The sequence below is a fragment of the Pongo abelii genome, chromosome 1 (assembly GCF_028885655.2).
Source record: "Pongo abelii isolate AG06213 chromosome 1, NHGRI_mPonAbe1-v2.0_pri, whole genome shotgun sequence".
Taxonomy (NCBI): domain Eukaryota; kingdom Metazoa; phylum Chordata; class Mammalia; order Primates; family Hominidae; genus Pongo; species Pongo abelii.
The window spans coordinates 178077890-178103857 of NC_071985.2; the positions used below are offsets into that span (position 1 = coordinate 178077890).

General features: G+C 37.8%; 1 protein-coding gene across 6 annotated transcripts in view; it reads left to right on the top strand.

Annotated features, from left to right (window-relative positions):
- The window catches only part of USP24 (ubiquitin specific peptidase 24), a 147482-nt gene that overhangs the window by 68803 nt on the left and 52711 nt on the right, over positions 1-25968 (top strand). For all 6 annotated transcript variants that reach the window (XM_063712227.1, XM_009249820.3, XM_063712228.1 and 3 more), the window contains 19 exons: positions 78-189; positions 1982-2058; positions 3073-3213; positions 3397-3450; positions 4454-4569; positions 7172-7238; positions 7464-7574; positions 8274-8372; positions 8489-8662; positions 11760-11845; positions 12010-12103; positions 13462-13617; positions 16591-16688; positions 19635-19730; positions 19845-20073; positions 20767-20926; positions 21780-21935; positions 23877-23947; positions 24637-24797. In XM_063712227.1, coding sequence (XP_063568297.1) covers positions 78-189; positions 1982-2058; positions 3073-3213; positions 3397-3450; positions 4454-4569; positions 7172-7238; positions 7464-7574; positions 8274-8372; positions 8489-8662; positions 11760-11845; positions 12010-12103; positions 13462-13617; positions 16591-16688; positions 19635-19730; positions 19845-20073; positions 20767-20926; positions 21780-21935; positions 23877-23947; positions 24637-24797 — 2258 coding nt within the window. The remainder of the gene's footprint in view (positions 1-77; positions 190-1981; positions 2059-3072; positions 3214-3396; positions 3451-4453; positions 4570-7171; positions 7239-7463; positions 7575-8273; positions 8373-8488; positions 8663-11759; positions 11846-12009; positions 12104-13461; positions 13618-16590; positions 16689-19634; positions 19731-19844; positions 20074-20766; positions 20927-21779; positions 21936-23876; positions 23948-24636; positions 24798-25968) is intronic.

Sequence of the window (25968 nt, forward strand, 5' to 3'; positions counted from 1 at the left end):
TTTACTTTTCCAGTTTGGAATATGTATGTGCCTGAAATGGATCTTAGTTATAGAGTAATATTCGTCTTATTCCACAGATGTGTTTTGAATGGTTTACAAAAGGACAGCATGATCTTGAGAGTGATGTTCAGCAGCAGCTCTTCAAGGAGAAAATTCTTAAATTGGAGTCATATGAAATCACTATGAATGGTAGGAAAAAACTTAAAATCATTTTTTTCAGTACTTTTAAGTAAGATGTGTTATTCTTTCCTTTACTTTTAATCTTCCTTCTCAGAAGCAACTGAACAGTTAGGAATATCCTTCTAGAATTTTTCTTGTGCATATAAAGACATATTTAGTACTCAGATTCCTTTTTACATCAATGGTATCTTATAATTAGTTTTTAAATCATATGGCCTACTAGATCAAATTGCCAAATTGTCTTTTTAAAATTTCTTAGTACAAAAGGATTCATTAAGGTAAAAATCTATCAAAGTACAGAAATCCTCCTTTCAGATGTTTCTTTTCATTGAATTTTTAAATTGAGATATAATTTACATACCATAAAACTCACTTTTTAAAGTGTACAAATGGTGGCTTTTAGTATATTCACAAAATTATGTGACCTTCACTCTGTTCCAATCCCAGAACATTTTCATCACCCCAAAAATAAACCTATACCCATTAACAGTCACTTTCCATTCATTTTATCCAGCCTCTAATCTATTTTCTGTCTTTATGGATTAGCCTAATCTGGACATTTGATATGAATGGAATCATACACTGTGATCTGTCGTCTCTGGCTTCTTTCATTGTACTAAGGCATAATGTTTTCAGGGTTCACCCAGGTTATAGCATGTATCAGTACTTGTTCCTTTTTATGGCTTTATAATATTCCACTGTGTGGGCATACCATATTTTATTTATCCATTCTTGAACTAATGGACATTTTGATTGTTGCCACTTTTTGGGTGTTACAGTTAATACTGCTGTAAACATTCATGTACAAGTTTTTCAGTGGGTACGAGTTTGCATTTCTCTTGGATGTATATCTAGAAGTCAGATTGTTGTGACATATAATTAACCTTTCAGGAACTGTCTGTTTTGCAAAGTGCCACGCTATTTTGTAATCCCACCAGCAATATATGAGGGTTCCAATTTCTTCACATCCTCACCAATACTTGTTATTGTCTGCCTTTTTAAATTTTAGACGTCGTAATGGGTATAAAGTGGTATCAAAATTTAATGGGTGTTTTTTTGGTTTGTTTGTTTGAGATGGAGTCTTACTCTGTTGCCCAGGCTGGAGTGCAGTGGCACTATCTTGGCTCACTGCAACCTTCACCTCCCAGGTTCATGTGGTTCTCCTGCCTCAGCTTCCCGAGTAGCTGGGATTATAGGCGCATGCCACCATGCCTGGCTAATTTTTTATTTTTAGTAGAGACAGGGTTTCACCACGTTGGCCAGGCTGGTCTCAAACTCCTGACCTCAGGTGATCCGCCTGCCTCAGCCTCCCAAAGTGCTGAGATTACAGGCTTGAGCCACCACGCCCGGCCAAATCTAATGGTTTTGATGTGCACTTCTCTGGTGACTAATTATATTAAGCGTCTATTTATATGTGCTTATTGGCCATTTGTTTATATTCTTTAGAGAAATCTTAAAATATTTTGCCCATTTTAAAATTGGTTTGTCTTTTAATTGTTGAGTTGTAAGAGTTCTTTATATATTCTGGATACTAGCTCCTTATCAGATAGTTTATTTGCAAGTATTTTCTTCCATTATGTGAGTTGTCTTTTCACTTTCTTGTTAGTGTCATGTGAAGCACTTAATTTTGATTATATCCGATTTACTAATATTTTCTTTTGTTGCTTCTGCTTTGGTACCATATCTAAGAAACCAATGCCAAGAGTCTTATGGTTTCAGTTCTTGATCCACTTTGAGTCTTTTCATTGATTATCTGTGTTACATAGAGTACATGAATTTATTTGGCATTCTATAATTACAGGTTTTAACTTATTTAAAACTTTTTTTGAAAATGTGAATCTTTGTGATCATCGATTGAAAAGACAAGGAGCTCAGTTGGTAAGTACGTTATTCTCAAATCTAGATAGTTTGGATAATCTAGTATAACTTGATATTCAGCAAAAAAAAAAAAAAAGTGTTATAATTGAGAGAGAACGTGGATTTTTTTTGGTAAAGAATAGCATCTCCTTGACTGCCAGCTTCTATGTTGATGACAGAGCTTCTCCTAGTGTAAGGGAGGCTCCTACCTGCACTACCATGCCTCACCAGCTACCTGGGAGGACACTACTCTCTCCTCACATCTCTCTGTTTCTGGCTGATTTAGGGACAGCCAGTGGCCTCCTGTGGCCACATGAATGCAGAGCAGGGATAGTTCACCTAAGCTTCGAACTCCTCAGATCCAGCAATTCACATGTACCTAAAAAAGCAAGCACAGTCTTCGTCCTGGGATCACAATGGCAGGGATTTGGGGAGAAAAATTGAGGAATAGACAGTGAGGCAGGAAAACGAGGATGTACAGCTTATGTTTATATTTACACATGCTCCTTTAAAAAAAAAAAAGGCTTATTAACTCTTTTTCCAAGTCCTTTTTATTCAGGACATGGCTTCCTGGGTGGTAAGAATTTTTACAAGATCTTACAAGCCCTGGGTCCTGCTGTTTCCTACTGAGCTTTAGAAAGACCAGATCGAGCCCCAAGAATTAGTGACCACTTCTGGCTTGACTGTTTCCTTTTGAAGAAAAGCTTCTGAAGATGGTGTCCGTCTCACTCCTGCTCTATTTCTGCTTCAGTAGCCTGTCGGGCTGTGTGTCCAGTTTGGGTCTAGGGATGTCTGAAGAGATATCTCTATACCTATCCTGGTTCCCGTGGAATTTGCCCAGTGCTTCTGTGGTTGGTTGCTTTTTAAAGTTTCATATCAGTATAATATTATTTTCATATAGCTGAGGTTTTGCAGCCTTAATTCATATTGAACTGAAGAGGTGTGGACTCATGATGTAACAAAATAATTATCTGTGGTTTTGTAACTTTGTGATCTTGATATGCTTTATAATTTAATTTTTTTTCTTTTGAACAGTATGTAGAAAAGCTGGAATTGATAGGAATGGATTTCATTTGGAAAATAGCCATGGAATCACCTGATGAAGAGATTGCTAATGAAGCTATTCAGCTAATCATAAACTATAGTTACATTAATCTGAATCCTAGATTAAAGAAGGTAGGTATCTAAGGAAAGAAGTTATCCATATACAAAAAAGCAGAAAATTATATGTATATTTTAGTGATAAGCTGTGATCCTTGGCATGACCAAAAATTGGCTTCTTTATTTTGATATTTTGTCCTGAATAATTATTACAACTAAATGTCAAGGACTCATTGTAATTTCCATATACTCTTTCAGGATTCAGTATCTTTACATAAGAAATTCATTGCTGATTGCTACACAAGATTAGAAGTGAGTAGCAAATTTTATTTAACATCTCTTTGAGGTAAATGCTTTTTTTCCTTTTATAATTTTATATTTTTAGATAATTTATAATGTTGATGTTTGTGGCTAGATCCTATTGAAGAATTTATCAACAGTACCATATTGTGGCATAGGGAACAGATGTTTGCCCAGTATACAAGTGTACTCTATAGGAAATCTTTTCTCCTTCTCATCACCTGTCTTCCCCACTCCATCCACCTTCCTCCCCTTTTGGCGTATAGGAACTATCTTCAGAAAATAGGCATTCCATATTTGTAATAGAATCTTTTTATTCTTTTTCTCTTCACGTATTTTATACGAGCACTGCTTCTTTTCTTGTTTTTCTTCATGCGTTTCACCTAGTTATACCATAAATGTTATTAAAGGCCACAGCAAGACAATTAGTAGTAAGTGGTGTTGGTTGTCTTTGTCCATTAGAAGCCTGCTGTGTAATGGTATCTCACATGTATCTATCTCTTTTATTTCCACCATGACGGTTAAAGCCTTAAACATTCATATTCAGTTGATATGCTTAAGTTTTACGTCTAATCAAAAATGTTCCAAAAGCATAAAATGCTACTGCCTCCCAATTCCAGTAAGTTAAGCTTTCTGGTGATAAGTATGTGCTAGAATATGTACAGTATTTCCCTAATTGTGACTTTTATCCAAATATGTCATTATAAAAAAATATTCAAGTATTCGAATACCCCTTATGAGGTCCCATGTAAGTGTTAACATATGTAGGGCACTAGTTCTCAGCTGGGGCTTATTTTGCCTCTGGGGGTCGTTTGGTAATATCTGGAGACATTTTTGGTTGTCCAACCAGAAGCATCCTACTGGTCCCTAAGTAGGTAGAGGCCAGGGATCCTGTTAAACATCCTACAGTGGATGCCCAGGCAGCCCTCTGCAACAGCAAATTATCCTGTCCAGAATGTCACTAGAGTCCAGGTTGAGAAACCCTGATAGAGAATGACTGTTTGGTATTTTTTAGGCAGCCAGTTCAGCACTTGGTGGCCCCACTCTAACACATGCTGTGACCAGAGCAACAAAAATGCTTACAGCAACTGCCATGCCAACTGTAGCAACCTCAGTTCAGTCTCCTTATAGGTAAGTGATCAGAAGTGAAAAATACACAACACACGTGTCAGTTTTTTAAAATGATTGGTATTTTTTATGTAGGTTTCTCAATTATTGATTTCCTCATTTTATATCATAATTTTTGCAAGCTGTCATAATCCTGAGAATTACATGTTCCCCATCATACATCCCTGAATCAGTGTCTCTTTGGAAGTTCTGTGTGTAGGTCATCACCAGCACCACCCGAGTACTGCCCTGTCCCTATCCTTCTACCTGGTGGACAGGTCTTCTTGTTTTAGTTTTTATTTGATTCATTTTACTTTTATTCTATGTAGTATGAATAACTTACTGTTTAGAATGGAATACACATACGTTGTATGAAGACTACTTTTTTTCAAGTTAAAAATATTTACTTAGATATAGCTTTTCTCCTTGAATAGTCAAACTCAGGGCATTAATAGGGTAAGCAGAATGAAGTGGAAGATGATTAATTAAAAGTATGCATTATAATATAATCTTAGTCACTAAAATATTATTCAAATAATAAAAGTATTTTTCAAAATAATTTTTAGTGAGAACTTTATCCCCAAATGTTTAAAACTTTAAACTGACATTGTCTCTTAATCACATTGCTGTTTTTTGAGTTTTCAGATATTGATGAAATCTTGAGTTTAGTGTCTGCTGTAGTTCTCTGATATCAGAGAACTACAGCAGACACTAAACTCAGATTTCATGAATAGGAGATATAGGAGAAACCATGCATAATTTGGAACATTAGATGGAAGTAACTAAAATACTTTTGTGGGTTTTTTATGAGCCTCTACTGGTAAGCAACACCACATCATTGTTTCCCAGAAAACTGGCGAGTGCTCTGAGAAGGGCTTGCTCTCCCTACCTCACTCTGCTGCTGCCCTCTAGTGATGGGTACTCATAGAGTCTTTCTCTACTCTAGAATGACTATTCTTATTCACAACGGGATATTCCTTTGCTTGTTAAAGCCTTCCTTTGAAAAGGGGAATCAAGGCAATGAGTCCTTTCCTCCATTCTTCTTTTTTAAAATGAGTTGAGTACTGTGTCACTATACTTTGTTAATATGAAGGAAGCCAATAAACTCAGCTTTCTCAGACTTCTTTTTTAAATGGCAGAAGTAATGATAGATTCAACTCATGATAAGAACACTAACATGACTTTCACATTCCCACATTCTTGGAAGTATTTCTCAAATAGACTTTCATTTAAAATGTGTATTAAGAATTCCCAATTATGTGTTTGTAAGATGTAGCCCATCTCTATGACTCAGTTCCTTAATGGTTCATTTATCTGATAAATTAGAATGTAAGTATATTTATGTGCTATTGGGTTAGGATGTCCAAACTCCTACTTCTTTAAATGAGTATGCTTTTTGTTTTTTTCTCTTTACTAAGTGCTTTTTATTTGGAATCATTTCATATTTGGTGGACTACAGAGAAAAACCACATAATAATTTTAAAATATTATAAACTCTAAATAGGGTTAATAAGAATATGTAGTTTCAAAGTGTAATTGGAACCAGAACATTGTAGTTTATCTCATTTGACTAGTTTGGAAAGAACTTTTCAGTATCCATAATTGTTCCAACTTGGGGTGGGGGGGTTTCTGTCATCTGTACAGTATTTCATAATACTGTCTGTGATTTAATTCATTATTGAGGCATAATTAAAAAATAGTTCACTCACTTATTATGGACTTAGATATTTTCCAAAAATTTTTCATCTGAATTTCAAGTTCTAGTTCTTGCCCATAGACTGGAATAATTTAGAACTCTGTTAAGTATATTTAACAGAACTGCTAAAATGTGTTTAACCAGCTGTTTTTAGAGTGAAATTTTTGGTACTGCTAATCAGCATACCAGACCAATTGTTAGAAAATGGTAGTACCTCTTTTCAGTTTTAGAAATATACCTCTTTGAAATATCTAGACTCTCTGGAATAGAAAATGTTTAAATTAAGGGGACTTGGATTTTCATTTCTTAATGTTAATACATGTAATGTTCTCTTTAATAAAGTATGGGGCTATGACTATATAAGCTGATGAATATTGCAGTCTGATTATTTCACATGATAAGTAAGATTCCATAAGTCTTCAACCAAAAGAGACCTCACATCTCATTTTCAGATAGCAACTTTTGTTTGTGTCATACTTACTGATTTGCATTTGCCTTCTAATTCTCAGACAGTTCAGAACTTTGTCAGATTTCATGTGTTCACAGAATTGTATGTCATATTTTAGTTATAAGATTAATGAAAGTCAGACTCACTGATTTCATTCTTGATAAATTAATGGACAGATAGGCCTAGAAACCCAGGTCCTCCATTTATGGAATAACTGTTTAAACAAATGAAAAGAAGAAAGAAAAGGAAAGGAAACATGGGGAGGTACAGGCTTCTCCCTTATTCCATCTGTATGCTACAGCTGTGAGCTTGTAGAACCACCTCTCCGTTGGGTAAAAGGGAAATTTAATCTTTGCAAATTTCAGTCTTCGGCCAGTGAGTGCTAACTGTTATTGTGGTTTTGGTGAAACAGACTAGAATTGAGCTCAGATCAGTAACTCACTTCAAATACATTTTAATACTTTTTTTTTTTTAATCTGTAGATCCACTAAACTTGTAATAATTGAGAGATTGCTGCTTCTGGCAGAGCGCTATGTGATCACTATAGAGGTAAGACACTTCCTTTTTTTAAGATGTATGTTGCTTAGGCTGGACTCAAGCGATCTTCCCACCTCAGCCTTTCTAGTAGCTGGGAGTTTAGCACACACCACCACACCCAGTTAGCCTTTCTTTTCTTAAAAAAGCATCTTCATTCATCATATATACATAGGTATGTATTTTTGATGTGTTTATCAGTGGTGCTGTCCATCTGACTTGACTTACTCGTTTTTTAAGGATTTTTACTCTGTTCCACGAACTATTCTACCTCATGGTGCCTCATTTCATGGACATCTTTTAACTCTTAATGTTACCTATGAGTCTACCAAAGATAACTTCACTGTCGAGGTAGGTTTACATTAAGAACTATAGCCATTTTCATGTTGTCTTATTATTTTCATAAAGCAGTCTTGATTGAGTTAGCTGCATGAATAATCATTCTAAAGGTAGTTTGGTAAACAAATGTAGAATAAAGACCTGAAATGAAACTGTGGGGTACAAGCAGATATATAAATAAATATATAATGTCAGGCGGTGGTAAGTATTGTAAAGAACAAATAAGAATAAAGCAGGATACATTGATGAGGAGGGTGATAAGATAGGAATACACAAAATATTTTAGGTAAGGGTGGACAGGGAAGATCTCTCTGAGGTGGTGACATTTGAGCACAAACTTGAGTAAAGTGACAGGGTAAATGACATTTGCTTGGGAGAACATTCCAGGCAAATGGAAGAACAGGTATAAAGGCAAGCAAGGTGGGTGGTGTGAGGGGAGCACAGTGAGAAAGGGAAAGAGTGGACAACGCTGCAGTGGAAGAAGGGCTTGTGGTCTCATTCCACGCTTGATGGAGAGGAGGTGGAGTGTAGAATGGAACATAATTCTAGCAGAAGGGAAGCCTCACGAGGGCGGGGGTTCTTGTCTTTATGTTTTCTGCTGTGTTCCCAGCTTCTAGAACAGTGCCCAGTACCTAGTAGATGTTCACTCACAGTTGTTTAAATGAATAAATAAATGAATTCTCTCACAACATGTTTAATTTTATTTTACAGGCTCACAGTAATGAAACCATAGGGAGTGTCCGGTGGAAAATAGCCAAGCAGTTGTGCTGTCCTGTGGATAATATACAGATATTTACAAATGATAGCCTGGTAGGTTTAAATAGCAGTTTTGATGAATAATAAATGATATAATATAAATATTTAGCCTGATAGGAATAATTTACTCTTCCTTTTCCTCTCAATAATTAAGAAACCACTTTTTGCAGCTGACAGTGAATAAAGATCAAAAGCTACTCCACCAACTGGGTTTTTCTGATGAACAAATCCTTACAGTGAAGACTTCTGGCAGTGGGACCCCATCTGGGAGTTCAGCAGATTCTTCAACCAGCTCCAGCAGCAGCAGCAGTGGGGTTTTTAGTTCTTCATATGCCATGGAGCAGGTACTGGGTGATCAATTTCAATTTAAAAACAAGAACTTAACAGTCACTGTCTTTTTGTTCTGACTCTTCCAAACTGTATAACAAATGCTGGGATTCATTAGTGTTCAAGCATGTTGTGTTATTTCTTCCATCTTAAGAAAACTCTTCATCCCACTTACACCTTCAGTTACTGCCCCATTTTCCTTCCAGAATCAGCAAAGCTCCTTGAAAGAGTTGTCTAAACTTGTTTCCAGTTTTTCTTTTGCCATCCTCTCTTGGTCTCTGTTGATAAGAGTTAGCCTCTTTTCAAGTTGGTCTGTCACCTCCACCTCTTAGTCCTCATCTTCTTGACATTTCATTGAAGCTGATACGTGTGATCGCTTCCCCCTTGGAACACTCTTCACTTGGCTTTCAGGACTTGGTGTGACTTTCCACTGCCTCTCTGCCTGTTTGGTTTTTTATTTGGTTGGTTTTTTGTTTTTTGGTCTCCTTTCCAATTTCTCTTCATCTCCCTGATCTCTGTACTGAGAAGTTCCCTGGCCCAGTCTTTGGACCTCTCCTCTGTCTACAGTCATTCCCTTAATAATCTTACCCAGTCTCCAGTCTCTGCCTATTGTATGTACATTGCTAACTTCCATGTTACATTTCCAGTTTTAACCTGAAATAAATGGATCCATCCACTTAACATCTCTTAAGTGTCTACTAGGCACCCCAATCCTAATTTATCCCAAATTGAGCTCCTTTTCCCCACTACCTCACTCCCACCCTAAATCTCTTCTTCCCACAGCCTTGTTGTATCTCAAATGATGGCATCTCCAGTCTTCTAGTTGGCTCAGGCCAGAATCATTGGGTTCTTTCTTTCACACCCATGTCCGTGAGCAAATTCTTGACTCCACCTTCAGAATCCATCGAGAATCCAGCTACTTTTTTCTGCATTCACAGCTTGCACACCAGTCTAGGCAATCACCATGCCTCACCTGGCATGTTTTAGTAGTGCCCTAACTGCTCTCACAGTTTCTGCTCTTACACCAGTTCAGTCTCTTCTCTACAGGGCACCCAGTGGCCCAGGATCTTACTAAACATAAGTCAGATTGTACCACTCGGCCCGAGTGGCTCCTGTCTCACTCAGAATAAGAGCCAGTCTTTACTGGGACCTTCAGGGCCTTCCTAATGTGTCCCCCGGAGCCTCTGCAAGGTTGTCTCCTCTGAGCTTCTCCTCTCACCACTCCAGCCTCACTGGCCTCCATGTTGGTCCTCAGATAGCATGGTCTGTGAACTTGCTCTTCCCTGTGCCTAAACTGTTCTTTCCTGATACGCAGGTGGCTCACTCTCACTTTCTTCAGCTTTTACTCATATTCTCAGTGAGCCTTCTCTGACTGTCTTGTCTAGATTTTCAGCCTCTTTCCTACCCCTGTATTTCTTTTTATTTCCCTTCCCTACTGTATTTTTTCTTTAGCATACTATATATTTTATTTATCTTGTTTATCTCTCTCTCCCAATAAAATGTAAGCTCCATGAGAGCAGATTTTCTTCTGTTTTGTTCACTGCTGCATCCTCGACACCTAAAACAGTGCCTAGAACATGATAGGTACTCAATCAATATTTCAATGACTTCATGAATTAGTTTATTTTGTACCTGCTCTGTGTTAGGACTCCAGGTGTCCAAAGCTGCATAAGACTGTTCTGCTTTTTAGGCTTTTATAGTCTAGAAAGCAAGCTAATGTAAAGTAAAGGTATTTAAAAGACATACAGAGTTTTTTTCCCCTATGGTTATTATATGTATTTTCCCCTATGGTTATTATATGTATTTCTTTAATTCCAAATGTAAGACTTTGTGTGACTGCATCTTTTTAATTTACAGAGCATAAACCTTACTAGAGAGATCAAAGAACTCTTCAAGTTTAGTGCAAGTTGAGTAGTCCTTAGGATTTTAGAATATTTGCATATACATAATGAGATATCTTGAGGATGGGACCCAAATCCAAACACTAAATTCATTTATGTTTCATATACACCTTATATACACAGCCTGAAGGTAATTTTATACAACATCTTAAATAATTTTGTGCATGAAACAAGATTTTGACTGAGATCGGTTACATGAGGTCAGGCATGGAATTTTCCACTTGTGGTGTCATGTTGGCACTCAGAAAGTTTCCGATTTTGGAGAATTTCACATTTCAGATTTTTGAATTAGGGATACTCAGCCTGTGTTGGTATTGTGGGGTTGTCAGAGTTAACTGTATTTGAAGACTGGGTGTGGTGGCTCATGCCTGTAATCCTAGTAGTTTGGGAGGCTGAGGCAGGAGGATTGTTGGAGGCCAGGAGTTCAAGACCAACCTGGCTAACATAGTGAGACCCCCATCTCAATTTTTTAAAAAATTACATTTCATGTATAACAAGAATTTTAAAAAGAAATCCCACTCAGAATGATATTATAGCAGCTGAGTAACAAAAACAATGTACATAGTATCTTCAAGTTTAATAATTTTTAACTATCTCACATTTATCCTGAATTTATTAAAAATCTTCCCACTTGTAAATACATTGTGTAATGATGTCCGATTTCTTATTCCTTATAACCAGAAAATAGTGCTTTAATCATATCTGAATCTCTTTTATGCAGTTATAACCATTTTGTCTTTTCTGATCTTTGGGAAAAAAACATGGTAACTTCTTTTTCTCAACTTAAATTATATGTATTTATTGTTGTGTGTGAATGTCGATACATAAACACACTACTTTTGTTTTCACATCACTCCCCCTGTTCTCTACTGGGGAGCAGTCATTAGCTCAGTGGTGCCTACTCTCCATTATATTAATTACACATGCCCTCTGCTTTACCTCTCTTCTACTGTGCCTGCCTTTTGGCACCTTAGTCCCTTCACTAGCAGGTGGCCAGGAGAAGGGAGAGCAAGTAATACACGCTAGAAGGTAGTGATCCCTCATCTAATATGTTACCATGTGGTGTTCTTCAGTACGGACGAGCACTGTGCTTCCCTCAAGCTTTACAGTGACCAGCCTTTCAGAACTAGTATTTTGATTGTTTGTAAGTTTGATTAGGAAAGGAGAACGTTCTTTTGTAAATCTGAATTTCTATTTTGCTTTTTTCCATCAGGAGAAATCCCTCCCTGGTGTAGTGATGGCTCTCGTATGTAATGTATTTGACATGCTTTATCAGCTCGCCAATCTGGAAGAGCCAAGGTAAATATAAATGTTTGTGAGACTTGGCAGAGAGAAAGTTACTAACATTAGGGAGCCAAGTAACTTTTCACTTGAAATGCATTTTACTTTATATTCCATACTAATGGACTTTGTTGAATTAAACTATGGCTTATATGAAAAAATTTGTATTTGAAAAACTTTAGGATAACTCTACGAGTACGGAAGCTTCTGCTCTTGATACCCACTGATCCAGCCATTCAGGAAGCCCTTGATCAACTTGATTCTTTAGGAAGAAAGGTATGAGTATTTTTTAACTAGCATGGCAATTTTATATCACAATTCAGTGAGTGAAAATACAACCTGAAATCACATCAAGGTCATATGATACCATCTTTCCTATAATATTTTTTCTTTTTTTGAAAAATACCTTCGCCAGCCCAGTGCAGTGGCTCACGCCTGTAATTCCAACACTTTGGGAGGCTGAGGTGAGAGGATGGCTTGAGCCCCAGAGTTCAAGACCAGCCTGGGCAATGTAGGGTGACCCCATCTCTACAAATAAAAAAATTAGCTGGTGTGATGGCACGTACCTGTAGACCCAGCTACTCAGGAGGCTGAGGTAGGAGGATAGCTTGAACCCAAGAGGTTGAGGCTGCAGTGAGCCAAGATTACACACTGCACTCTGGCCTGGGCAACAAAGCAAGACCCTGTCTCAAAAAAAAAAGAGAGAGAGAGAGAAATACCTTTGCTATAAATGTAAATCAGAACTTAATGTTGACTTTTAAAGTATCTATATAAAGTCAATAATGACATCAGGTTTCAGAACTGGAAGAGCCTTTAATATCATCTACCTTTCCACCTCTCATGTTATATATTAGGAAACCGAAGCTCAGAGGGATGAAGTTACTTGTCCCAGATCAGACTCTAGTTGTGATTCAATTGAGACGTTTTTCATTAGCCATGATGCCTCTTTGTATCTGATTGTTGTGTATGTCTGAGTTGCTTATATAAATGGATTCTCATTTAATTTTTTCACAGTTGATATTTAAAGTTCATTTTTGTTAATTGTTAGATTGTTGTTCCTTAAGAGATTTATCTATATATTGAAATTGTGTCTTATCTATAATATTGTTTAATTATGTTCTCAGAATAAATTCATGTAGAAAAAGTTGTTAGAACTATATTTTCTATTTTATAATTTAGTGGTAGAAATTTAGATCAGCTCAGTCATGTCACTTATTGCTTATACATTAAAGGATAAAACTAATGTAATTATAAAATATATCACTAGTATTAGCTTAACAAATTTTTCAAGCCTACCACTTTAGCAGTCGTATAATTTTATTATCAGTATTTAGAGATACAAATTTTAAACACAGAAACCAATTAAAATGACCTTCTCAGGTGTTGCTTAGAATACATGCTCAAAAGCATTCACGTAGTATTTGAATCTTATTGAACATTTAGAATTTGTATGATGAAGTTTGATGTTTTAATAGTTACAGAGTGGTGTGGTTTTATGAAGTTAATTTTTAGAAAATAGCATTGGTGTGGCTTATATTAAAGAGGGAAAGAATATTAGGACGTGTACTAAGATCTGTTTCTCTTTAATTTGTCCTTTTAAGTAGTTTATGTCTTTTTTATTCTCTTAAACTTAGAAAACATTGCTGTCTGAATCAAGTTCTCAGTCCTCAAAATCTCCATCCCTGTCATCAAAGCAACAGCACCAGCCAAGTGCCAGTTCAATTTTAGAAAGTCTGTTTCGATCTTTTGCCCCGGGAATGTCTACCTTCAGAGTGCTCTACAACTTAGAAGTAAGAAACCTAATTTCTTTCCATTTCATTTTGATAGGTCTATTTGGATTTATCGATTCATGCTTTCAGATGTCAGAAATAAGTAAATAGGTTTCTGTTATGTGATGATTGGTTGAAAATTAGTTTTAAGAAATAGATTATAAATTGAAAGTTTTTTGCCTTTGAATATGCGAAAGATTATTTTTATTACTACCTTAGCCCATTTGGGCTGCTATAACAAATCACCATAGACTGGATGGCTTAAACTGCAAGCATTTATTTCTCATAGTTGGAGTGGCTAGGGAGTCCAAGATCAAGGCACTGGCAGATACGGTGTCTGGTGTGGGCTGGCCTCCTGGTTCATAGATGGTACCATCTCACTGTGACTTCACTTCCAAAATAGGAATTTTAGGGGAATACAAACACTCAGTTCGTTGTAATTAGCCTCCCCAAAAGAAGCTTTAATACATTTAATTGTTTACTGTCTACAAGTCACGGTGGTAGTTAAGGGAACAGAGTTGAAAAAAACAAGATATTCACTCCAAGATCTTAGGAGTAAGACATATGGAAGCTGGATATGCTGAGTCTGGATGGCAGAGTGTAAACAAAGCACTATGGGAAAGTGACCAACTAGAATCAGTTCTGCTCTTGGAGAGTGATAGGTCAGACCCTCATACCACTCTTGGTCTGAAGAAAATAAAGCCCTGAATGATTTTGCTTTGTCTTAGGAAGTTATATCCAGGCACTAAAGAATAGAATCCATATCAGTGCCTAAGTAATCTTAATTATTATATCATGTATCTTAAGTACACAAAAGTCAAAAATTTTAAGAGGGTACCTGCATTTTTTCCAAGTTTCATTTCATGTGACAATCTAATTGGGAGCATATAATTATAGTCCTTCATTTTCCCACTCCACTTGTTGCTTGTATGATGTGATAACTTTTCATACAAGCAATATCTTATTGCTTCAAGGTGTGATGACATTTCATATTTGCCTTAATCATTCTTGTGAAAAGACATGTTGGTCTAAAAAGAAAAAATATTTAGCAAATATTTTAAAAATTAAGCATGTCCTTATTTAGTATGGACATTTAAAAATATATGCAGTATTCAGCATGGAAACCACTTTCGAGGTTGAGTCATCCTTGTGTTTAAGAATTAACTTTATGAAATGTAGTAGCATTCAGTGTAGTAGTAAGTTATAACAACAGCATGGAGTACCAAAGTGCTTTCTATTTAGATTGTATTTTACATTTTCGTGCATACTGAGGAGGCTTATTCAAAGTGAAAATACTAACTTAATGTTCACCCTGTTTAATAAACAGATGTCAAAAAAATAAAATATATGCAGTATTCCAAAACAGAAAATTGCCTAGGAATTTTTAGCCCATTTAAGCCTAAAGAATTTGCATCTTGTGATTCCTGCCAGATCTGTCGTTTGTTTTTGAATGATTATCTCCAAAAAGTTCAAATGTAATTTTTAACACCTACATTTAATAGAAAAACAGAATGGTCCAACAATGGGTCTAGCTTGTCATCAACTATCTAAATTCCATTATCTTAGAGCCATAGCACTGCAGTGGTAAAATACCTCTGGTATCATTTTAAGACTTCTGAGTAAGTGTGAATTCCTTTGATATTTTTTGTTTTGCTTTAGGTACACAAAATAGTTGGAAACCTAACACTCCCAAAAGCTCTTATTTTGCTGTCAGCTAAAAGGTTAATTTCTTTGCAATTTGTTCATTAACTTTTGTTTACCTGCTAGGAAACTTCAAAGTGAATATTTCCTTGTCTTTAAAGAAACCTGTCAGTTCACTAAATTGTTGTCCATTAAGCATGAGGCAGGTGGGGTCGGAGTGTCCATGTAGACGAAGAGCTATATATATTTGAAGGGCTTAGAAGAGCACAGGTTCCTTTTCTCCCGTGTAATGCTCATTATCCCAGGTTGGTGGGCCTGTTTCTGCAGAGCAACCTAGGAAGAAGACATCTTTAACAAAATCCCACATTAAGTTCTAAACTCATAAAACTCATGGGTTCATAGAAGCAGATTTTTTAAGACTAGAAAATGATCTTGAACTACCTCTAGTTTAAGACTGAGGCAATGTGAGTCTTTATTTTTAAATCATAACTAAATAAGCAGTTGTTTATTGAGTACTTGTTTTGTGCTGATGCTTATGCTAAGCACCTTAAAGCTTGTGCTGTCGTATTTAATCCTTCAATCTTCCTGTAAAGGCAATTACTGTGCTCACTTAGTGATGAGAAAACTAGGACAAAAGGGAGCATTGTATGCCTAAGGTCTCTCAGCTAGGTAAAACTAGAATGTGAACTAGATTTGTAGTCTTGGCTATAGCATGGTTATTTATGTGAAATTCTGCCCAACCAAAGTATTCAGTTGAACTCCACTTTAGGTGTAGACATTGCGGCGTCATAGAAGGGCATGAGTGTTAGAATGAGACACATCTGGATTTGAATTCTAACCATGTGACCTCAGGTGAGCAGTCACTTAATCTACTTAACCTTTCAGGTCTCAGTTCTCTCACCTATAAAGTAAAACACATATGCCTGATACATTGTAGATGTTCAATAAATAGGAGTTAGAGTTATTATTGGGGAACTCATCTTGCATTTTTAATATATGGGCTGTTTTATAAAACTTTGGTGTATATCTTTCTAAAGAATATATCTAGCATATTACATGAAATTATCTGTTCTTATCTAAGCCTGAGGGTCTGAGACTTTCATGTTTGCCAGTTTCATGAAAAGAACACACCAGCTTTCTCTAGAATGGAAGGATTTTTCTTCCAAAGTAAATAGAATAGGGAAAATGTGATTATTTTATCGTGAAACATCAGCTTCTACATATTTCTGGGGGAAAAACAGTGTGCAACATTTAAAGAGATTCTAACTCAAGTTGTCTGAATGTTTTATTTAGTAAAGGAGTAATTTCTGCTGAAAATGTGTAGATGAATAATTGTGCTTATCTGTTTCCTAGGTTCTAAGCTCCAAACTCATGCCAACAGCTGATGATGACATGGCCAGAAGCTGTGCCAAATCCTTCTGTGAAAACTTCCTCAAAGCTGGCGGTTTGAGGTTAGAGTTTCAATGTAATGTTACATGAGTTGCCGAAAATGAATTAGTTATTTTAGTTAATTTGCCCTGCAAAGTCTTGCTTATTCCTACAAGGTATCATATGACTCATTGTGAGAGTTATTATAAGAAGGAATGATGTTTCAGTCCTTTAAAATATTTTAAATCATTTTATAACTTCTGATTATTTGAAAAATGTATGGAAGCATGTCTCTTTCCCCTCTGGTAGTGGAGGAAGTTTTCAAGAAGAGTAGAAGCAAGGAGGCTGTATCTTTTTCTTTTGTGTCTCATGTCAGTTTGAAATAAGGTGAATTTGATCGCTGTAAATCCATATTGTGCAAGGTATTAGTGCTGGGGATGCAAAGATAAATTAGATATTATCTCTGCCTTTGAGAGGCAGCTGATGGTTTAGCAAAGAATAACAAACAGCTAGGTAACTATACTGTAAGTATTAAAACAGGCCAGGCATGGTGGTTCATGCCTGTAATCCCAACACTTTCAGGGGCTGAGGCAGGAGGATTGCTTGAGCCCAAGAGTTTGAGATCATCCGGGGCAACATAGTGAGACCTCATGTCTACTAAAAATAAAAATAAAAAAATAGCTGAGTGTGATGACATGCACCTGTGGTCCCAACTACTTGGGACACTGAGGTGGGAGGATCACTTGAGCCCAGGAGGTGTAGGTTGCAGTGAGCAGTAATTGCACCAGTGCACTCCACCCTGGCAACAGAACAAGATCCTATCTCAAAAAAAAAAAAGGTGTTAAAACAGAGGCATATATAAAAAGTACTTGTGAGGAGGAGGGGTGAGAAAGTAGTGGTTAAATTGGTTGAATTTGCTTAGGGTCATAAGGTTAGGAAATGATTCACAGAAAATGACCATTGAGCTAGGAATTGGGAAATTATTTACCTAGAAATCCTCTAGGTAAATAAGGAGGGAAAGGGCACTACAAGCTGGAATGGAAGGAAGGGTGAGTGAGAGCATGAAGACGCATCGCCTGTCTTGGGAACCTCAGTTGCCTGGTGTTCAAGCAAAGGATGAAGGAGAGAAACATGTCAAGAAGGGTCTCATTGGGGAATATGAGTGTTGTCTTGTAGTCCATGAAATAACAGGCAGTTTCTAAGCCGAGAATTACCTGGAACAATTACTCTGGCAGCAGTGAAGAGGACGAAGGGAAGTGAGAGAGACTGGAGGAAGGGTAGACTGAGAGCTGACAGTATCCAGAGAGGAGATAAAGGGCAGTGACAGAATGACATTTATGACTAGGTAGAGGGTGGGGACATTTATAAAATGGCCCTGTGGTTTCTAGCTTGGTAGAGTGGGGAAATGGTGAGTCATTAGTCAGTATGAGAAATAAACACAGAGAGAGATGGAAGGAACAAAGGAAAGCAAGAGAAATAAGTTTGATTGTATACAAGGTCCTTCTGAGTCATGTGAAGTAGATGGTTTGGATTGGATAGGGTGCTTGTTAGAAAAGTGGAGAATGGCATGAGAGATTTGGGAGCGTGTGAGTAAAACCATGAGGGCATAATCCAGCTGTCAGAGCTGAGTGGCAAGTGTAAGGCAGGAAGATGGCATCAGGGCATAGAGATCTCTCCTTTCAGATGAGTAAGAAAAAAAGGGTGACAGTAAATTGAAGACAAAAATAACTGAGGGGAAAGTTGGTTTTTCTGTTTTGATTTTAGCTTGTGGAAGACTCTTCATAGGTTAACTAAAAGGGACCAATGAAGGAGAAAAGAATAAAGATAAAAGAAAAAGGGGTAAATGATGGGGCCAACTTGTACTGCAGTTGGAAGCAGCTTTTCTCTAGAAAGAAGTAGGCATACCATTTCCTCTGGGTGAGGAAGGCATGGACACCAGCTCAAAACATGAGCAGAGGATGGTTGAAGGAATTCCTGAGGGGAGGTCTGGCACAGAGAAGCTGGGTAGGGACCTTGAGGAGGTCAAGGGGATGGGAAACAGGGAAATGATGGCAAAAAGGATTCCCTAGTACTGTAGAAGGTCTGGCACACATGTGTAGCTTTATTCTGTATTCCACACTGTAGAGGTGTTTTTAGTAAAAACTCCTTTCACATCACTCAGCCATTTACAGGGCTGTCAAAATAAAGGCATTAAACATTTGGCTTATGTGTGTATGTCATTTAATTCATGTACCAGATATTGTTCTAAGCAATGAGAACAGAGCAGTGAGTAGATTAGACCAAAATCCACATCCTCATGAAGCTTACAGTCTAGAGGGGGAGACAATTAACCTAAGTAAAAGTATGTGTCAGATGGTGAGGAGAGCTGTAGAGAAAAATAAAGAAGGAAGCAGGGATTCGGGGGCTGTGGTTTTCAGTAGGGTGATCAGGAAAAGCTTCACTGGGGTGACATCTAGCAAACACCTGAAGGAGATAAGGGAGCAAGACCCAGGAGAAAGCTTTTCAGAGGAGCAGCCAGCGCACACCCATGCGTGGGGACCTGCCTGATGCCGGCAGAGGCCACAGGAGGCCAGTGTGGTTGGGGCAGAGTGAATGAGGCAGTGTTTCCCATTCTCAAATGAGACAGAGGTCTGGGACATGACATTGCAGAGATACCAGAGGTCAAGTTATGAAGGATCTTGTAGGCTACTGTGAAGACTGCTGTTTTGCAGCATAGGAAATAGGAAACCATTGAAGGTTTTTGTGCAGAGGAGTGCCATGATCTGAGTTAAATTTTCCAAGGATCACCCTGATGGGTCTTTTGAAAATAGGTTTGGAAGGTGGAGAGTCAAGAGCAGAAGCAGGGAGAATAGTTAGGAAGCTTATAGGTATCACAGGAAATTATTATGATAGATATATGTAGGCTCTTTTTATGACAATCGTGTAGAAACTAAGTAATTGATAATATTGATGACTGATTACTTATGGAAAATTTAAAATGAAGAAAATAGAAGTCTTTAATAACCTGCCTTTTTTTCTTCTTTTTGAAGTTTGGTTGTAAATGTCATGCAGAGAGACTCCATCCCATCAGAAGTAGACTATGAAACAAGGCAGGGTGTTTATTCCATCTGTCTACAGCTTGCAAGGTATGTGAATATATTGCATTAGTCTCACCAGGCAATACTTGACTATTTCTTCTCAAATCATGTTTTTAAATAGTATGAATGGACTCAGAATAAGTCTAGCTGTGTCTTTTTAAGATTTTTACTTGTCGGACAAACAATGCCCACGTTATTAGATGAAGACCTCACCAAAGATGGCATAGAAGCACTTTCTTCCCGCCCATTCCGAAATGTCAGCCGGCAGACAAGCAGACAGATGTCCTTATGTGGTACCCCAGAAAAGTCATCCTACCGACAGTTGTCAGTGTCTGATAGGTCTTCTATTAGGGTTGAGGAAATCATCCCTGCTGCTCGAGTTGCAATACAAGTAAGTGATTTGTGTATTCAGGACATTTTAGTACCTCTTATTCAGAATGTCCTGTTTAGGAAGAGGTGCTATGGGGATATAAAAATGATTAAGACATGAATATTGCCTTCAAGAAATTTGTGGTGACTTAAAAAGAGATCACTAGGGTAGAAATAACTATAATTCCAGGTAGAAAGTATCAAGTGTTATAAAACTACAAGACAAAGCATTCTGTGTGTCTTCAAAGTAGGTAAAATAATTTCCTTCACCTGTGGCTGTGATGGGTGATTTTTATGTTATAGATGGCATTTGAGCTAGGCCTTGAAGAACAGATGAGGATTAGATATACAGAGATAAGTACTTAGAAAGCTGGAGAAAGGAGATTTGTTCAAGCAAAAGGGAGCACATATGCAAACTAGAGACAATACCAGAGCTTATGGGAGGTCACGAGGTCATAGTATGTGGGAAAGGGAGAAAGTGAAAAAATTGGTAAAGCGTAATTTGAAGCCACAGCAGGAAGATCAATCTGTTTTACAGATAAAAAAGAGAGATTGAAAGCCCTTGAGCAGGATGGCAGCTTGAGAAAGGCCCTCCTTCTGGATGACCTTGGAGGGAAAGGAGGTTTATGAAACTGAGACCTGTAAGAAGGTTGTAGATGTCAGGGCATGTGTTCAAGTATTGCTTTTTCTCATAATAACTTGTTCCATTCTTTAGACGATGGAAGTAAGTGATTTCACTTCTACTGTGGCTTGCTTCATGAGATTGTCATGGGCTGCAGCTGCAGGACGGCTTGATCTTGTTGGGAGTAGCCAGCCAATTAAAGAAAGTAATTCCCTGTGTCCTGCTGGAATTCGAAACAGACTCAGCAGTTCAGGTACTGATTACAAAGAGACAGTAATGAGAACACTGAGTAAGAAATAACCATAAGAATTCTCTGTGTAGGTTTGCCAGAGTCACAAAAATGGGAGACCCTCTTCTCTTGCTTGTGAGCATGAGTAAAAATTCATCAAGCTCTGTATACACTTAGTATTTATGTATGTTCCTATATGTATGTCATGTTTCACTTAAGAAGAAAAATATTTATAAACACATAGAGTAAGTGAAGAAACCAAATCAACAGTTTTTAGCTTAGCAGAGTATAAAAGTGTCATGAAACCAATCATTGTGGCAATAATACAAATTCATTTAGAATTCAGTCCTGGAAAACAGTTCTTTTGTTGGTTTGCCAGTTTATTTTTCATTAGGCCTCTTTAAAATATAGCCTTATTTCCCAGCTTTGTTTGGTCTTCCTGCTCAATCTCTATTTTAGAAATACCTCAATAATAAAGGAAGTTTTTAAAATTTTGACATATATACAGTAAAGTGTATGAGATTTTTAGGATTTTTGTATGCATATGACCCATCTACATCAAGTTACAAGGTAGAAAACATTTCTGATATCCTCTGGAGGTTTCCCTCATGCCCACAAAATTGCGCTATTTTCACTTCTATCACCTGAAATTAGTTTTGCCTTGTGAACACATTTTGATTGCCTGCAAATGTGTTTTAAAGAAAAAGTAGTGAGAGTGTTTCAAATACAGTGTTAAATCTCTCTTGCTTCTTGGACCTAAGTGCTTTTCTTGAAGTATTTAATGTCACATATGGATTCTGGAACATACAGTAAAAAGATTAAAATATTGCATAGTTCCTGTAGGATCCACAGTAAATTTCTGCTTACCTATTTTCAGGAAGCAATTGCAGCTCTGGAAGTGAAGGAGAACCAGTAGCCCTGCATGCAGGAATCTGTGTTCGACAACAGTCTGTATCCACCAAAGACTCGCTGATTGCGGGAGAGGCTTTGTCTCTTCTTGTTACGTGCCTACAGCTTCGGAGCCAGCAACTGGGTATGCTAGAGGCTTGTTTGTGATTAATCTCTTTCAGGGAAAGGCCAAGTTTCTGTTGGGAATTATTTACATTTCTTCCTAGATAAGGTCCCATTAGTCGAAATGAAAAAGGTCGGAAGTTGGCATGTGGTGTAGCTAAGAATAATGCTAAAGTAGCTCATTCTGAAGAAATATTTATTGAGCACCTTCTGTATGAGGTTCCACAGTTGCTGTCACCAGAGCAGTATGTCTGCACACCACGAGCTTGCTGTCTAGTTGAGGAATTCAAAGAGCCCAAATTTACTAGTTCATAAATTACAGAATTACAATTTATATCAATTCCTGATAATGACTCTAGTATTAAAAATTGTGTAACTTAAGATTTGCCCTGTCATCTTTATTGTTGGCTTTGGTGAATGGGGACCATTACTAATCATTCTCTAACATGAGAGCACCCCAGGGCTCAGCTCCTCATCGTCTCTTCTCTATCTCCATTCATTCCCTTGGTGATCTCGTGCAGTTTCACAGTTTTAAATTCCATCTATATGTTGACAACACCTAAATTTGGGTCTATGGCCTGTACCACTGTCCTGATATCTCCAGTTGGATATCAAATAGACATCCCGAACTTCTCATTTCCAGAACTGAGCTCCTCTAATCCTGCCCATATCATCCTAGAGTTTTCTCAACTTAAAAGCAGTTCTGTTCTTCCGGTTGCTCTGGCCAAAAACCTTGGCTTCATCTTTGATATCTTTTTTTCACCCCCTACTTCTAATCTGTCAGCATATCCCCCTTCAAGCCCTCTCTAGATTCTACCCCTTAACACCCCTTTCACTGTTGGTGCCCTCTGAGCTGCCATTGCTTCCTACTTGGACTATAGCAAGAGTGCCCTAACTCATCTCCCTGCTTCTGCCTTGCAGTTTATTCTCTATTCAGCAACCAGGGTGGACCTTCTAAATTTTAAGTCAGAGTACATCACTCCTCTTTCAAAGCCTTCCAGTGGCTTCTCAGTTCACCAAGTAAAAGCCAAATCTTTATCTTTACAAGGGGGTGGACACTGTGTACCACTTGATACTTCTGTGCCTTTGCTTCTACTTTCCCCTTTACTCACTGTGCTTCGGCCACCCTGGGCTCCTTGCTGTTCTTCCAGCAGCCAGCATACATTCCTTCCCTTACACTGGCTGTTTGTTCCCACTTTCCAGTATGTTTACTGAGACATGCCCTGACCACCTTTAAAAAAATTACAATACTCTTCTTGCCCCTGCACTGCCCAGACTCCTTACCTTATTTTTTTCCTGTAACATTTATCATTTTATAACATGCAAAATAATCTACTTATTTATTGTGTTTATTGTCATTATCTCCTCCCCAACTAGATTGAAAGCTCCATGAGGACAGAGACTTTCATTCGTTTTGTTCCCTGAGGAATCTCCAGCCCCCAAACACTGATGTGTAGTAGATTCTCAATAAATAAATATTCAGAAATGAAGTTTTAGCAACTCCACTTTTAAAAAGTGTACTAATCCTACTCTTAGCTGTTTGATTTCGTTTAATTTTCCTAGAATTGTTTAACTTAGAGATATTTTCAAATCAAGATGAAAAAATGATAACTTCCCTCCAAGCTTTTATCTGTTATCATTTGTAAGTTTATTTTAGGGTATATTTTATAGTTTGCAACTATAGGTAGTTTATCAAGGCAAAACATTTATTCTGTAACTGGTATGTGCAAGGCATTGTGCTAAAATATGGAGCACAAAAATAAGACATGATTTCTTCTCTTAAACAATTTAGTATTTTATGGGGTAAATGGACAGGCATGAAAGCAATTGTAAAAGGTCCTGAATTATTGTATGTAAAAGAGATGAGCTTATGCTTAAGTTGAGCTTAAGAAATTAATCAAAATTTGAAAATGCATTACCTAACTTGTTTCACACACCCACATCCCCCATTTCTTCTTGTTAGCATCTTTCTATAACTTGCCCTGTGTTGCTGATTTCATCATTGATATTCTGCTCGGATCACCAAGTGCTGAGGTAAGGATTTTTCACATTACTTACAAAACTCCTTTGGTCCTGTTGTTTTGTGAGCTCTCTCAACTACCTGTGACATTGTCGGGAATACAGGAGTGGCATTGAGTGCTCTCAGGGAGTGTACAAAGGGGCTGCAGACCATGAAAGAAAAGTAACCATTTGGACTCTACTGCCTTTCCTTCTACCTCCTCCATATGCCACCAAAAGTTATGAGACTAATGTTAGTAAGTTATTTTTGTTTAGAACAACGTTACAACCAGTGTCTGACATCCATAGCTCACAAGGGCAGCTGGCATTAAGCATCCACGTTGTTGGTCAGAATCAGGAAAGATCAACCTCAACCCATAAACTTTCATTAGATATTATAGTTCTGACATTCTTACATGACCTTGAGGATTAACTTAAACTTTCTTTTTTTATTATTTTCATTTACATTAAGTTATAAACCTATTGAGTAGAGTAGAATAGTAGAATAATTTGGGAAATCAGTTCCCAAACCACAGTGGGTTTTAATTAGCCAAAGTTTATTCAATGGAAACCTTACCATGAAAAACTGAAACTCTCATACCTTTCTAGTATCCTTCAATAACTTGAGTGACTAAATAGGCTGGACTTTGGAAGAAAATCACTTTTTAAGCAGTCTCAACATGTTGATTCATGTCTGTCCTTGGCTGCTGATCGTGTAATTTCAGATTCGCCGGGTTGCCTGTGATCAGCTGTACACTCTTAGTCAGACAGACACATCAGCACATCCAGATGTGCAGAAGCCAAATCAGTTTCTTCTAGGCGTCATCCTCACGGCTCAGCTGCCTCTCTGGTCTCCAACTAGTATTATGAGAGGAGTCAATCAGAGGTAGGTAATAAAAATGGAAAAGCTCACCTTATACAGAGAGAGGATAAATGATAATTTGTGTGCTGCTCCCCTAAAGTCCACAGTGCGTTATTGAGATGACTAGAATTTCTCCTTTCTTCTTCTGACATTTGGGTCCTGAAAGACGGCATTTGGATAGGAGGGTTAGAAGAAACACTACCAGGCCTTCTTCTCCATATCCCTAGTTCTCACTTCACCCCATGTGATTCATCTACCCCAGAGAGAAAAAGGAGCTCACCTGATTGGTGAGAGCCTGGAATTATTGGAGCCCGGTCACTGTGTAAAGGTTATACTGATTCTCTCCGCTTGTGCATCATTTTTTCAGTGCAGATATCTTGTAGCTCCATGTCTAGAGGTAGCCAGGGTATCCTCCTAGCTTGCCTTCTTGGTTTTATACATGCTTCAGTATGTCAGAGAGCTTGTAGTCCAAGCTCATGCAATGACTATTCTGCCTGCCCCATCTTACCTCTACAGGTGAGCCTGCATGCATGTGCTCCTCAGTCTAGTCCCAGGATAGGAGGTAGGGGTCTCACATTGACCTCAAGTTCATACGACTTTTTCTAACTCACTTTTACCACACGGCCCCTACTATGGGGCTTATAAAGTGTCATGGAGATTTGTGAAGTCATTGTTTCCTTTCGTTGTTTATGTGCTTTATAAATTAGGTCCATCTCCAAAACTTTTGCATCATCCTAAACTGAAACACTATGCCCATGAAGAAGTCATTAAATAAAAGACTGAGGCCGGGCGCCGTGGCTCACGCCTGCAATCCCAGCACTTTGGGAGGCCGAGGCGGGCGGATCACGAGGTCAGGAGATCGAGACCATCCTGGCTAACACGGTGAAACCCTGTCTCTACTAAAAATACAAAAATTAGCCGAGCACGGTGGCGGGTGCCTGTAGTCCCAGCTACTCGGGAAACTGAGGCAGGAGAATGGCATGAACCCGGGAGGCGGAGCTTGCAGTGAGCCGAGATCGCTCCACTGCACTCCAGCCTGGGTGACAGAGCGAGACTCCGTCTCAAAAAAAAATAAAAATAAAAAAATAAAAAATAAATAAAAGACTGATAAATTTGACTCCATAAAAGTTAAAATTTTCTATATAGGAAAAAGATGCCTCAAAGTCAAAAGTCAATCACCGAACTCGGAAAATAA